Source organism: Cryptomeria japonica, chromosome 4, assembly GCF_030272615.1.
Source record: "Cryptomeria japonica chromosome 4, Sugi_1.0, whole genome shotgun sequence".
In the NCBI taxonomy this organism is placed as follows: Eukaryota; Viridiplantae; Streptophyta; class Pinopsida; order Cupressales; family Cupressaceae; genus Cryptomeria; species Cryptomeria japonica.
In genome coordinates, this window is record NC_081408.1 from 766264331 (window position 1) to 766279664 (window position 15334).

The 15334-nt window shown below is 35.6% G+C and overlaps 1 protein-coding gene across 1 annotated transcript in view; it reads right to left on the minus strand.

The window, feature by feature from the left end:
• Positions 1–10799: 10799 nt before the first annotated feature.
• The window catches only part of LOC131074832 (uncharacterized), a 33366-nt gene continuing 28831 nt past the window's right edge, over positions 10800–15334 (minus strand). Inside the window, exons 3-11 of the mRNA XM_058011544.2 lie at positions 14850–15006; positions 14392–14697; positions 14051–14198; positions 13068–13930; positions 12894–12948; positions 12532–12593; positions 12017–12123; positions 11793–11880; positions 10800–11699 (exon numbers count right to left, since the gene is read on the minus strand). Of these exons, the coding sequence (XP_057867527.2) occupies positions 11322–11699; positions 11793–11880; positions 12017–12123; positions 12532–12593; positions 12894–12948; positions 13068–13930; positions 14051–14198; positions 14392–14697; positions 14850–15006 (2164 nt within the window). The 3' untranslated portion in view covers positions 10800–11321. The remainder of the gene's footprint in view (positions 11700–11792; positions 11881–12016; positions 12124–12531; positions 12594–12893; positions 12949–13067; positions 13931–14050; positions 14199–14391; positions 14698–14849; positions 15007–15334) is intronic.

The following is a 15334-nucleotide window of genomic DNA, read 5'->3' on the forward strand; positions in this document are numbered from 1 at the left end:
TCATTCATATTTTAAATTAAATTATTTATTATTAAATTTTATTAAATTTATTAATTTATTATTAAAACCAAATGACTATGCTTAATTTAAGTTATTTAATTTAATTTTAATTATTAAATTTAATAATTACGCCACGCATATGTACATCAATTATTTAATTTAATTACACAACACTCATGCACGTGAAATTAAATGACTTTAGTTTTTATTAACACATATTTTGACTTCCATATGTGAGTGTAATACGCCTCTCAGTGTAATTAAATATGTGTTAATAAAACTAAAAGCATTTAAAAGAAATTCTAATTATATCTTCACTTTCACCTTTCAACTGCCACTCATTATGAGTTTATCAATCAATTCTTCTATCTCCATCATGCAACAATTAACTTGGGAATTATCTCAACCTAATATTATTAACTAAACGAGGGGTAAAAGTTTATTCAATCACAAAAGAGATACAAACAGAGAGTCAAGAAGAGAGTACTAGAGAACCCTATCACTATCCACTAATTGATCTAGCATAAGAGCCATATCAGGAAGCAATTACCCCTTATCTACTATATTCCAACCCAGCATTTGATCTGAGACCCATTTGGCCAAACAATCTACAACACCATTCCACTCCCTAGGAATTTGAGTGAAAGTAACTAAATCCAGGGAGCCGCACAAATGAAGAATCTAACTAATAACTGAAGCCAAGTGCCAACTAACATCCCCATTCTCTTTTCAGGTTAGCAAATTCACCACCACCTGAGAATCAGACTCACAAATAATTTTGCACCAACCAAGAGCAAAACAATTTTGATCATACAAAATGGCAAGAGCCTCCATTAAATTATGTGTATTAAAGCTCTTATAGACAAAGAAAATAAACTAAACATCACCAGAACTATGCTGCACAACTCCACCAATGCTAGCATGCCCAAGGTTCCCCCGAGATGAACCATCAGTGCTAATTTTTAACACACCGAGGGGAGGGGGTGTCCACCGACCCTCCCAATTGACCCGTCATAATGGATGTCTACATATACCTCTTCCACCATGCAAACCAAACCCTAGAGCACCCCCTTGAAGGGGAAAAGTAAGATGAGTGCAAATAGCAACATCACTAGGATCCACAGTGCTAGACAAATCACAATTAGCCACAAGAATCTCACGAAGAGAATGAATAATTTTTCACAAGTGTGTAGCATCCATACTTATATCCTGAAAGACTCTTTGATTCCTTTTCAGCCAAACATGCCAGATGATAAAAGGAGGAGCAAGAGCCCAAGCAACATGAAGAAAAGTGGTTTTAGCATGGGACTCACCCCAACATGTCCAAAGCTCAGACAAAGAAGAAACATGGAAGCAAATCTGACCCCAAATACCCCACCAAAAGTGTCACATTTGCTTAGCAAAGGAGCACTGAAAGAATAGATGAGAGACAAATTCCTCACTATTGCAACACAACACACATATCGAAGGGCCTTGAAAGCCCCGCTTGCAAAGATTATCCCACGTAAGACAATGGTTGTGAACCACAAGCCACAAGAAGAAATTGCATTCGGGCTAGGAAAATTTATTCCCAACCTGCTTCCACCAAGACACCTCAATATCAAGAAACAGTTGTCTGTTAAGCTCCAAGTACCCTGCAAAAATATAGTATCTATCAGATGGCTCACTACCCCAAGCTAGGGCATCGGGTCCCCCCAAGGAACTACACACCCTAGAAGCCAGAATCTGAGTCAACTCAATTCGATCCCTCTCTGATCCACCCAGTGGCCAATCAGAGGAATCCTTCCATCTATAACCAACAACCAGACCAAAATGTTGGGCATTCTTATAGTGCACAACTTTATCCCACCCAGCTACAATAAAGCAGTCACAAAGATCCTGCAAATGCAGATACGTGGAAAGAAGAGGAGGGTTACCATCCCAAGAATTCATCCAAAAGAGAGCTTTAGAGCCCCTATTGCAAATCCAAAATAGACCTCTCTTAACCAGCTGAGCGCTAGTCTTCAAAGTGTTCCAAACCATAAACCCATTGTGCTCCAAAGGATACCAAGAAACATCCAAATAGTCAACTCCTGATAAATACTTATGCGTGAGAATACGGGCCCAAAGCTGATGTTGATTGGTACAACAACACCAATATAACTAAGCTACAAGAGCCTGCCCACTCAAGATAGCAGAACGAAGACCAAGACCCTCTTTCCTTCTTAGGCTGACAAACAAGTTCCCACTTAATTAGGCTCCATTTAGAATTCTATAGAGCACCACTCCAAAGAAAATGGCATGAGAGGGCATCAAATTCCCTAAGAAAATACACAGGAGCTACCAGGACCATGTTTATGTAAATAGGAAGAGCCTGAATCACCGATTGAAGAAGGGTCACCTGAGCAACGGTAGAAAGCCACCGATGGGTCCAATCATTAACCTTCTGACACAACTTATCTAGCAAGCCTTGCCAAAATAGCCTAGGTTGTCTCTCAACTGCAATAAGAATGCCCAAATAATGCAGGGGGGGAGATCCAATTTGAAATCGAAGGATGATAGCAATCCTCCTCTGGATAGGCTCTAGAGTATTAAAAAAATAGATTGAAGATTTATGCTCTTTGACTTTCTAAGTTGGAGCAACCAAATAAATATCTAACATTCTCCTGAAGGTCTCAGCTTAATGCAATCTCGCAATCCCCATAAGAGCAATATCATCCACAAACTGGAGATGAGAAAGTTTGGGTAGCCCATTACTCCAACTCCAACCCTGAGTCTGATCTTGAGAAACCTGAGATTTAATCAATCTAACAAGGCCCATAACCATAATAATAAACAAATAGGGAGAAAGGGGATCCCCTTGGTGAAGACCCCTAGAGGCAACAAATAACTTAGAAGACTCCCCATTAAGAATAACAAAGGAGGAAGACGTGACATAGCTCATAGCCCAACTAACCCACTCTGGGATGAAGCCAAAGGCAAGGAGAATCTTCCACAAAAAGTGCCACTTAACTCTATCATATGCCTTAGCCATATCCAGTTTGATGAACATAGATCTCACCTTGGAAATTGTCATAGAGTGAATTGTTTCGGAAGCCACAACTGTTAAGGATATAGCTTCATTCGGATTGAAGCAAGTATTATACACATACATACATATATACACATTCATTATTTTATATATTAATTGACATGTTAATAATTACTAAAGCAGAATAATTCCGATGCTTATCGGAGTTGAAATAGTTAGTAAGCCAAGCATCATCATTATTGTTAATAGCGGTGAGCATTGGACGAAGGGTCATGTCTGCATAGGGTCATGACTCTACATGGCATAAGCCATGTAGAATTCATGCCCCTACGTGGACATGACTCTCCATCATTGTATTTATAGGCATCGACACTTGTTGTGAATTGAAACCAATAATCGTGGTAGTTTCACAAACCAGCAAGCTGTCGATATTATCATAGAAGTTTAATAGTTAGAGTTATATATATACACATCAGAGGTAAAACATATTCATTGCAATGATATTATTGAAGTTTTTCCTCACTACATATTACCAGACTATTGTATTCTCTATCTCTTATTTAGATTCCTTAACATGGTATCAGAGCCAAGTTGGTATAGAAAATTAAATAGTGACACCTCTTTTCTAAAAATTCAGACTTGCACTCGGAATCAAAGGAAAGAAAATCATGGTGAATAGTGTTAGAGTGGAGGATAGACTCGAAGGTGCATCCAACTTCCTCTCATGGAGAATTCAAATAACATCAATTCTTCAAGAACTCGAACTAGATGCATACATAGACAAAGATACTAAGATGCCCGAAGACGAGCCAGAGAAAACAACCTGAAAAAGACACAACAACAAGGCTAAGAAAATCATAATTGATGTTGTTAAAGATCACGTTCTCCCAACCATCTCAAAACTAACTACAGTTTATGATATGTTCAAGACCATTCAAAACTCATATGAAATAAATAATGCAAGCAGATTGCTCACTTTAAAACAACAATTAATGCATAACTACATGAACAAAGGAGAAACAATCACATCCTATTTCATGAGGATTTCAGAATTAAAAGACCAATTGTCAACTATTGGAAATAATATAGATGATATGGAGCTATCTCTAATAGCACTTAAGGGATTACCATCCAGTTGGGAATCCTTTGTTCAAGGCATTAGTGCTCGTCCGACACTAACAAAATCCGATCAACTCAAGAATGATTGTACTCAAGAAGAATCTCGACTAATCACGAGAGGATTGGGTCCAAACAAAGAGGGATAAATTCAAGCACTACATGCTAACACAAGCAACAAAGGGAAGAAAAGGAAGTTCAAACGGAAGAGAGGAAATAATCATAAAAGCAAAGACTTCTCCAAGATTCAATGCTACAAGTGTGATAAATTTGGACACACTCACAGGTTCTGCCTAGAAAGAAAGAAAGCTCAAGCAACCATAGCTGAAGTCAAGGAGGTAGAAAATCCTTTATTTTTCTTAGCCTTATCAAGCAAACTAAACTCAAACAAACATATGTGGATAATCGACAGCGGAGCATCTCGACACATAACCGGATTTAGAGATCAATTTGAAACCTTTGAAGGCCACTCAACTGAAGAAGTTACAATAGGAGACAATTCTACCTATCCAGTGAAAGGAATTGGGACCTGCTCAATTCAATTAAGAATAGGAGCCACATTACAATTGAAAGATGTTCTCTTTGTACCAGGTATCAAAAGGAATTTGGTCTCTATTTCAGGACTAGTTGATCAAGGATATCGTGTCACCTTCCATGAAGATAAAGTCTTACTCTAGCCTAAAAACTCTAACATAAAGAATGTTATTCCTATAGGATCTAGAGATGGTAGTTTATACAAATTATGTAATACTCAAAAACAAGCACTAAATCATGAAGTATCAAACTCTTATAAAATTTGGCATAGAAGATTAGGACATCTTCGATTTAGTGCCCTACCTTCTATAGGAAAAATTACCACAGGATTACCCAATCTAAAATCTGCTCATGTTGGAACTTGTAAAGGATGTGCTCTAGGGAAGAACTCAAAAGGGTCATTTCTCTCAAGTGAACACAAATCAAAAATTGTACTAGAACTTGTCCACACCGATTTGTGTGGTCCAATGTCATTACCATCACTAGGGGGATTCTTGTATTACGTGATATTTGTTTATGATTACTCTAGGAAAACTTGGATGCATTTCATAAAACTCAAAGAATCAAATGAAGTGTTTTGAAATTTAAAGAATTTAAGGCCCTAGTGGAAAATCAAACTAGGAAGAAAATAAAGACTCTAAGATCAGATAATGGGGGTGAATATATCTCTGAAAATTTTAAAGAATTTTGCATTTATGGATTAAGAGGGAGTGTATTGTACCTTATAATCCTCAACAAAATGGAGTTGCAGAAAGAAAAAACAGAACCATCATCAAAGCTACTAAAGCCATGATGCATGATCAAAATCTACATATCTCATTTTGGATTGAAGCCTCAAATACAATTGTGTACATTCAAAACAGATGCCCTCATTCAATCCTAGAGAATATAACCCCTGAAGAATCCTTTACAAGAAATAAACTAGATTTAAGCCATCTAAGAATCTTTGGTTGTCACATGTATATTCACATTCCTAAAGAAAAGAGAAACAAACTAGAACCCTCTGGGAAGAAAGGCATATTTGTTGGCTACAATGAAACCACTAAAGGATACAGAGTCTATATTCCAGGACGAAGATCTATTGAAATTAGCAGAGATGTCAAATTTGAAGAAGATGTTGCTTATAAACTATCTCTAAGTGCAGAAGATGATCTAACCGCAGAATCGGATGAAAATCCTACAATTGAAAATCAGAGATGTCAAATTTGAAGAAGATGTTGCTTATAAACTATCTCTAAGCGCAGAAGATCTATTGAAATTAGTAGAGATGTCAAATTTGAAGAAGATGTTGCTTATAAACTATCTCTAAGTGCAGAAGATGATCTAACCGCAGAATCGGATGAAAATCCTACAATTGAAAATCAGAGGGAGAATAGCATAGAAAATCATGAACTTCAATCACCTAATTTCGAGAATTTTGAAATTCCTAACAACAAGAAAAGACCACTATGGGCAAGAAAGATGATTGAAGAAAATAATGTGGAACCCGATGAAATCTTCAAAGAGAATAAGAAAACAAGAAGTCAATCGTGCTATGTTGCGCTCATGACCGAACTTACAAAATCTGAACCATCAAATGTTGAAGAGGCCTTAACATGTCAAGCTTGGAAAGATGCAATGATTGAGGAATACCAATCTATCTTAAAAAATGATGTTTGGGACATTGTACCTAGACCAAAAGACAAATCAGTTGTCTCGTCAAAGTGGTTATTCAAAATCAAATATGCACTAGATGGTAGTATTGAAAAACACAAAGCCAAATTCATTGCCAGGGGGTTCTCTCAAAAGGCTGGAATTGATTACGAAGAGACATTTGCTCCAGTTGCCCGATATACTTCTATAAGAACCATCATTGCCATTGCAGCTTCCAAAGGGTGGAAGATACACCAAATGGACATGAAGATCGCATTTTTTAATGGTGTTATTGAGGAAGAAGTATATATAGAACAACCTGAAGGCTTTGCTACACATGATAGAAATTTCTCTGTATGTAGACTAAAAAAAGCTCTCTACTGCCTTAAGCAAGCTCCCAAGGCATGGTATGAAAAGATAGATAGTTATCCCTCCAAACTAGGATATTCCAAAAGTGAAGCAGACTCCAACATATAGTTCAAAATATCAGATGGTGACATGTTAATACGTGTTCTCTATGTTGATGACTTGTTGATAATAGGAGAAGATCACCTCATTGCAAAATGCAAACAAGATCTTGTGGCTAAATTCGATATGAAGGATCTAGGTCTACTACACTTTTTTTTGGGCCTAGAAGTATGGCAAAAAGAGAATTACATTTTCCTAAATCAAGGAAAATACACCACTAATATCCTGACCAGATTTGGTATGATAGATTGTAAGCCTCTATCCATTCCAATGGAAACAAATCTTCATAAGCTCAAAAGTGAAGCAGTAGATTCAGAACCTACAGATCCTACATACTATAGACAAATTATTGGATCTCTTATGTACCTGGTAAACACTCACCCTGATATTTGTTACACTACCAACGTGTTAAGTCATTTCATGTGCGAACCTATCAAGATTCACCTAATGGCTACTAAGCATATTCTGAGATACTTGCGTGGCACTATTGGACTTGGCCTGAAGTATAAAAATGTTGAGATACAACTCCAAGGGTATTCTGATGCCGACTGGGCTGGAAGTTCCATTGATCGTAAAAGTACAACGGGGTGTTGTTTTAGTCTTGGATGAGCTATGATATCCTGGTTTAGCATAAAACAGTCAGCAGTTGCTCAGAGTTCCACTGAAGCCGAATATATGACTGCCTCCATGGGAGCACATGAGGTAGTATGGTTAAGGAAATTACTAGTTGGACTATTTGGCAAGCCCCTAAACCCCACTGTGATTCATTGTGATAATCAAAGTTGCATCAAACTTTCTGTAAATCCAGTTTTTCATAATCGATCCAAGCATATAGAAATCCCATACCATTACATAAGAGATATGGTAGACAGAGATGTCATCAAATTGACCTACATCAGTACTAAAGAGCAAAGTGTCGACATATTCACCAAACCTCTTGCAAACTTGAAAGTGGAGTACTTTAGAGGTAAATTTGGTATGACTAAATTATAATAGAAATTTATGATATTAATCTTAATCATATGTAATTGATATATTCATGAATATGTTGAATGCACTATTGCATGTATGTGTTATGTCATGGAAGGTGACGATCTTTCATGTGATGTAAGTGTAAGATCACTATTGTAAGGTGACGACTTTCACAATAGCCTGATCTGTTATCAAGATTGACTACATTAAGTTGTTGTCCCGAAATGTGCCGAAAATCTTGATACTAAATTTTCTACGAGAGTTATTGAATTGTTATCATTAAATGATTGTTCTGAAATATGTCGAAAATTATGATAACAATCATATTATGATTGACTACATTAATTGTTGTCCTGGAATGTGCCGGATATCATGATACTGAAATTATTTCACCTGTGATAATGACAATGTTACAATTGCCACTAGAATCAAGGTTACAATCTGATAAGACTTCAAGTAGTCGTTGTCCTAGAGTACTGGATATCAGATAATCTATATCTCTCTGAGATATGAAGTATTTCAATAGTAAGTGTTACTGAGTAAATGATCATGTCAAATGAATGTGTATATCTAGAATTTTGTTCCTTAAAACTTAATTATGAAATTCAATCCTCTTTTGCTAAGAGGGAGTGTTAAGGATATAGTTTCATTCGGATTGAAGCAAGTATTACACACACACACACACACACACACACACACACACACACACACACACACACACACACACACACATTCATTATTTTATATATTAGTTGACATGTTAAGAATTACTAAAGCCAAGCATCATCGTTATTGTTAATAGCAGTGAACATTGGACGAAGGGTCATGTCCCCGTAGGGTCATGACTCTAAGCCACATAGAAGTCATGCCCTACGTGGACATGACTCCATTTTATTTATAGGCAGCGACACTTGCTGTGAATTGAAACCAATAACTGTGGCAATTTCACGAACCAGCAAGTTGTCGATATTATCATAGAAGTTTAATAGTTAGAGATATATATATATATACACATCGAAGGTAAAACATATTCGTTGCAGTGATCTTATTAGAGTATGTCCTCACTACATATTACCAGACTATTGTATTCTCTATCTCTGATTTAGATTCCTTAACAACCACCACCCTATAAAATAAAAATATATTTTAACATAGAAAACAAAACAAAAACATTTTATTTATAATTATATCTACACTTCCACCTCTCAACTACCATTCACTATGACTTTATTCTTCTTTCTTCCATCATGCAACCAACTTTGTAATTATCTCAATCTAATATTATTAATTATAATATAAAATAAAAATATGATGATATAATAATGATGATGATGAAATAGTCTAAAAAAAATTTACTTTAATCAAAAATTTAATAAAAAAATGAAAATATAATTATAATTATAATTATTTGATAGAAAAATATTTACTTTTATAAAGAATTTAATAAAATAAAAAAATAAAAAATATAACAATATAATCGTATTTTAATAATAATTTAGAATTAATTATAATATTATAATATAATAATTTTTTAAGTGCAATAATAAATATATATATCTTTTGGCATACTTTACCTAGACCAATCAATTTTGTCTATCCATCATTGCAATCAGTTAACTTCATAATTATCTCAAACAATTCATCTCATCAAATCATCAAATTCTCCACCATTGATCAATATATATAAAATAATAATATAATTATAAATTAAAAATAATGTAATCTTAATATATTATTTTCCCATTTAATTAAGTGGAATAATGAACAAATATCATCTCTTCAGCGCACTTCACCTATATTCCTCTAAAAATAGGTCTGCTCGTTTCAGCCAGAATAACATTCAACCTTAACAAATCACTCAGTCTCCAAAAGGAGAACAATTGGCATCTTTGGGGTCAACTGACCGTCAATTTTCGTAGTAAAAAATTATATGAATTTCATTAAAGCAAAATATCACTAGAGCACTTGCGGGTGTGCTTACCGTACAAAGCGAATGGTAATAATTTTTTTGTTTTTTTTTAATCGATAAAGGCAGAGCCGAAAATTTAGTATTAAAGAGAAATTTCAAAATACATCTTTGCTTTGAGATGGTCCTTCCAGTCCTTCCTTTAGATTGAAAATTCAAAATTGAGACTAAAATTTAGATGGGAAATATTTAACTTCCCTCAAATTTTTGATCCAGTTTTTCTATTACGTAACATAACAAAAATAACCTATCTACTACCATCCTCTACTGTTTTGCAAATTCCATGAAAACTGTACAGAATTTCAAATCAAAAAACCAAAGGACACATCTTTCATTTTCCACACACAGGATCAACCCCTTGAACCGTGACCATGACCCCTGCGTCAACCATGGCCACCAACTCGAACTCTGCCTTGACCATGACCTTGACCACCCCCATTGCAGCGAATGGTAGTGTTTACACCAAAACCAAATGGAAAAATTGACAATTTAAAACAGGTTTAATGTAATAACAGTTATAGAATGTATATATCAGCACTGAAAGCAATTTTACAAATTGTACAGCTTTTCCACCATTGTTGCACTGTCTATTGAGTTGTAAGAAATTATATGAATTTCATAGACAGAAGATTCCACAAGAGCACACAAGAAGTGCTTATTGTACAAAGTGAATGAGCTTTCCCGAGCTTTTGGGAAAATTGGAAATTTAAAACAGGGTCTAAACTAAGGTAAAACCGGTTACAGATAGTAAATACCAGCACTCAAAGCAATTTCCCAAATTGTACAGCTTTTACACAATTGGATGCATCGTATACCGAGTTGCATCTTTAGGGACAATTGACTGTCAATTGTCCATATTAAAAATTACATGAATTTCATACACAAGCACACAAGTGTGTGCTTATTGTACATAGTGAATGGTAGAGTTCTCCCAAAAGCCATATGGGAAACTGAATCTAAAACAGGTTTAATGTAAAAACATTTACAGAATGTATATATCAGCACTGAAAGCAATTTCCCAAATTGTATAGCTTTTCCACCATCGGATGCACTGTATAATGAGTTGCAGAATGCATGCACAGCATGAAAATAAATTCACCAAAACTGTAAAGCTTTTGCAGCACTAGATCAAATAGATAGAAAGGCATTTAGAAAGTAATACTACAGGCGCAGGTTCGATGATATCCAGCCAAAATAGCTAAACAAAGTCATCCAAAAAATGTTAAAAACCTAAATACCATACACAGCAAAATTATTTCAAATCTTGCCACATGCTTTCTTTTATATTTTTTTTATTACACTGCATGTCTTACAACTCTAGCTCAAAACTGGGTTGGCCTGGAAAATAATTGTGCAATTCTGAAACATACACCTCAGCTTCTTTGCACAAACTCTTCAACCATGATAACCGTATGCAATGTAATCTTTTTTTTCTAGTCAAGAAATTGAAGTATTATCATTTTCTTATGAACATAGAACTCTTGCCACATTATCCTGTAACATATTTCTTGTTAAAGTCTTCAAGATATGCAATTTGAAAAGAGCAGTAATCTCTAGCATCTCTTCTCAATGTTCTCATTCACTGGCGTAAAGAATTTAATTCCAACCATAGCACCACTACTACTAAGCCTGGCCAGCATTTTCAATTGATGGTTTTGTAGCATTGCGAACATAAGTAAGAGGCCTTGGCAACTGTGCAGAGCTTAGACCAGTAGGAATTCCACCACTTGCAGGTACAGAGCTTGATGGTGCTGGACACTCACTAGAAGAACCTCCTGAAATTTCAGAGGTACCACTTGCTTTATCTCTCCTCCATTGGAAACTGCGAGTACTACCAAAAGGCCTTGCCATATAGCCTGCCCTTCTGTATGTACCCAGAAAGCCCCTTCCATACACAGCTCTTGCTGGTGGCCTGCTGAGAAATGGAAAAGGACAACGTAATGGAGGCCGAGCAATAATAGAAGGTTCAACATTTGAATTTGAAGCAGTTTTTCGCATAACCTGTGCATAAACAGTGAGTATAGATTATAAAGTTGGCCACATAAATCCATAAAGGATAAGCACAATAAAATCTTCAAAACCCTGAAAACCTACCTTCAGCATTCGGGACATGAATGAAGTCTCATTCAAGGCCAAAGCCATTTCGGCCATTTCTTTGCTAGCAAATTCAATATAAGCTGACCTGTTATTTATAGACAGTATTTAGATTACAGTTAAATTGGATTTTTCAATTCTTTCAACTGGCAAATGAGGACAATTAAAATATAATAATTTATACATAACATGGAGTTAATAAATTTGATAGAATCAGCATCTACCCTTTGGGTTGGCTGGTTGTGGCATCTGTTTGTATTATAACCTTGACAACTTCACCATACCGACCAAAATGTTTGGATAATGACTCTTTAGTTGCAGCAAAGTGAACCTGAAATGTCAGCAAAAAATGAATAAACAGGGACCAACCATAGATAAATTCTTCGCTATTGAGGACAGACAAATTATGAAATGGTTTAACCACATTAGTCCAAACACCTGAATGTTTTAAGGAAAAAGCAACACTACAGGGAAACTTCATATCTAACAGAGGTTACAATTTGCAAGGTATGTAACTCCATGCAATTCAACAAGCAACACAATATGTAATGATCAAAAGAACAAAAAATAAGCCTACCCTAAACAAATATGAACACTTCTATTTATAAAGATATTTGCCATTAATATAAGAAAATTTTACTCATGATGCCAAACAAATTGGATAGTATAGTGCCACACCCCATGCAACCAATGAATAATCACGAACGTAAAGCAATGAGTTGTCAAGTTTTATATTTACATTAGAGACAAAAACAGTCCTTGAATCAGCATCCTCGGGAGTTCGGCCTGAAGTACCAACTCCTGCAATCAATCAAAAAAAATGCATTGAGTCCTACACCCTATTATTAGAAAATAAGGTATACAATTCTATCCAACTTAGAGAAAAACTCAAAATAAAAAACTATTAACTCACATTGATTTGTTAAATGATGCAAAACAGAAATGCAGGAATGAAGGCCCTTCTTTTCTTGATTAAATTAAAACTAAATTACTAATCCATGAAGCAAAGAAGGATCACACAATAATCAAATTGCTATCTACATGAAAGCCTCATTTATCATTTGATAAAAGCTTGTGCCTGTTAATCTAAAAATAACTTACCTGAAGTTGAAGTCCCTTTCCTGATATCACTGGAAAAATCTGCATTTGATGCACCCTGCGAAAATGAATATATATGAGAAACAAAATTGCGATCAACAGTGTCATAAAATAATGTACATGATGTACATTTATGCTAAAACACACTAGGAAATCATGAATGGTTAATTTACTTACATTTGCCTCAGTGACAGGGACAATTTGCCCAACCTCATTTTTAACCCCCATTTCAGTGTCATCTGGCAAAGTACCATCAATATCCATTTTAGTGTGATCTTGCAGTAAATTAGGATCCACATTAGAGGTCTTTGTTTTCATTGCAACCGCATCCCTTGATGACTGGAAATGAGTAGGCTTCCAGGTATTAACATTCACAGATATGTTCAAGATTTTCCCGGAAGCACTTGTTGTTTCTGATGCAGCCCTCTGAACTCTATTTTCCCTGGCCATATCCTGGGAATTTTTTGCAACTCTATATTGTACAGTCACTGATTCCTCTGGGTGTTTGTTTGGTTCTTGATGTCGTAGAGGCTGCCTTTCCTTAAAATTTGAGACCCTTGAGACAACATCACTCTCTCTGTTTTCTAATTGCTTTCTTCTGGTTGAAGAACCTGTATAATGTCGCATTTGCCTTGAATCTTCTACTTCGTCATATCCCTCAGAAGTGGGATCTAAAGGCATAACACTTTCCCTATCCATCATTGCTATATCATCTATTAATCCCCTATTTAATCTATTATGAATTTCAGATCTATTTTGAAATTTGCGTCCTCGGTAGACCCCTTCTGTCATTGCATTTTCAATGTCATTTCCTTCATCATCCAGAGTAGGTTTCTCAATGTCTTCATGTAATCTGTTTACATCACTGCCAAGCTTTTTGCCCAGTCTATCAAAGACACTTCCTGTTGATTTTAATTTTGCTACATCCTCTGCTGCTGCTGCTGCTGCTTTCACAGCCACAGCCATAGCTGGTAGAGAATTTGCAAGTACCCTAGGCCTATTTGAGTCCTCAAAAGCATCAGATAGTTCATTTGAATCCTCTGCCAAAAAAAATTAGAAAATGAAAATAATTAGAGATCTGGAACTAAGAACATCAAAAGTAAAAAACAATAGAAAATTATCTTACAAAAACAATGCACCATATTAGACAGCTGACTTACCAACATGTGTAGAAACAACGGAACGCAGACGCTTTCTTGAGGATTCTAATCGTTTAGAATGGGTTGGCCCAATAGGACCAACAGCTTCACGTACAGCAGATTGTAGAAGCCGACGGGTTGCATGTAAACCTGCAGGTGAGCTTTTTCTCTGTTCAACACAATCAACCATCCATTATAAATCATTACTACAAGATTGTATCCCAAATAACATGCTTTACATTTCAAATTTAAAACCTAAAGGTAGTAAACCACGTGGCTACTAAACAAACAGTATGGTAACAATCAAGTCTTTAACCTTGTCTACCAGTAAAGAAACATATGATACCAATCAGATCTCTAACCTTGTCTGCATGACCTTCATCATGCCGCAACTGCTCTCTCTGTGTCCATATCTCTGGTGAGTGCCGTCTCTTGGAGCCTGATTTGCCTCTGGAATGGGAATTTCGACTTGCTCTAGAATCATTTCGTTCTTCATATTCAGTTTGATGTCTTGGTGTTTCATCTCTTGGCATTTCCTTTACTTCTCTTGACGACTTGTAAGCAGAAGCCCATTCCCTTCTTCGCCGAGTTCCTGGAACCTTAGTGGATCTTTCCATCACCTCTTTGTGAGTGACAACTGAAACTGGTTCTACATTGTCACCTTTAGACTGCATAAAATTGGTTCTATGAGTAACATTTGATTCTGAAAAACATTCAATTAGGAAGGTCCTAACAACAAACAATCTTTTGAAACCAACACAATTACCCAATTTTTTCAAATTTACTCAGCAAATAAGTACAACATTTACAGGCAACATACCTTTGTTTCCATATCAATACTCCTGCTCCGTTTCTCAGAGCCTCTTTTTAGTCCCTCTTCAAAATGATTTTTTGCTTGCTCTTTTATATCAACTGGCTGCACTGTCTGTGATGATGGCAAATAGTCGTGAATGTTGGATGCAACATGATCCCAAAGCCTGCATAAATTATAATTTGCAGAAAACTTAATTTTAAATTCAAATTAGCAGGATGTCTAAGTCTTGGAATAGTTAAAATAATTTGCTGTAGTTCCCTCCAATATTATTTCAGTTGATGCTTTCAAAACTCACCAACATACAGGTGATATAACTTAAATTTAAAATTTTTGACATGGTCATTATCACATTTTTAGTTAAATTAATTTGCTGTAGTTCCCTCCAATTTAATTTCAGTTGATGCTTTCAAAATTCACCAACATACAGGTGATATAACTTGAATTTAAATTTTTTAACATGGTCACTATCACATTTTCAGATTTACTACTTA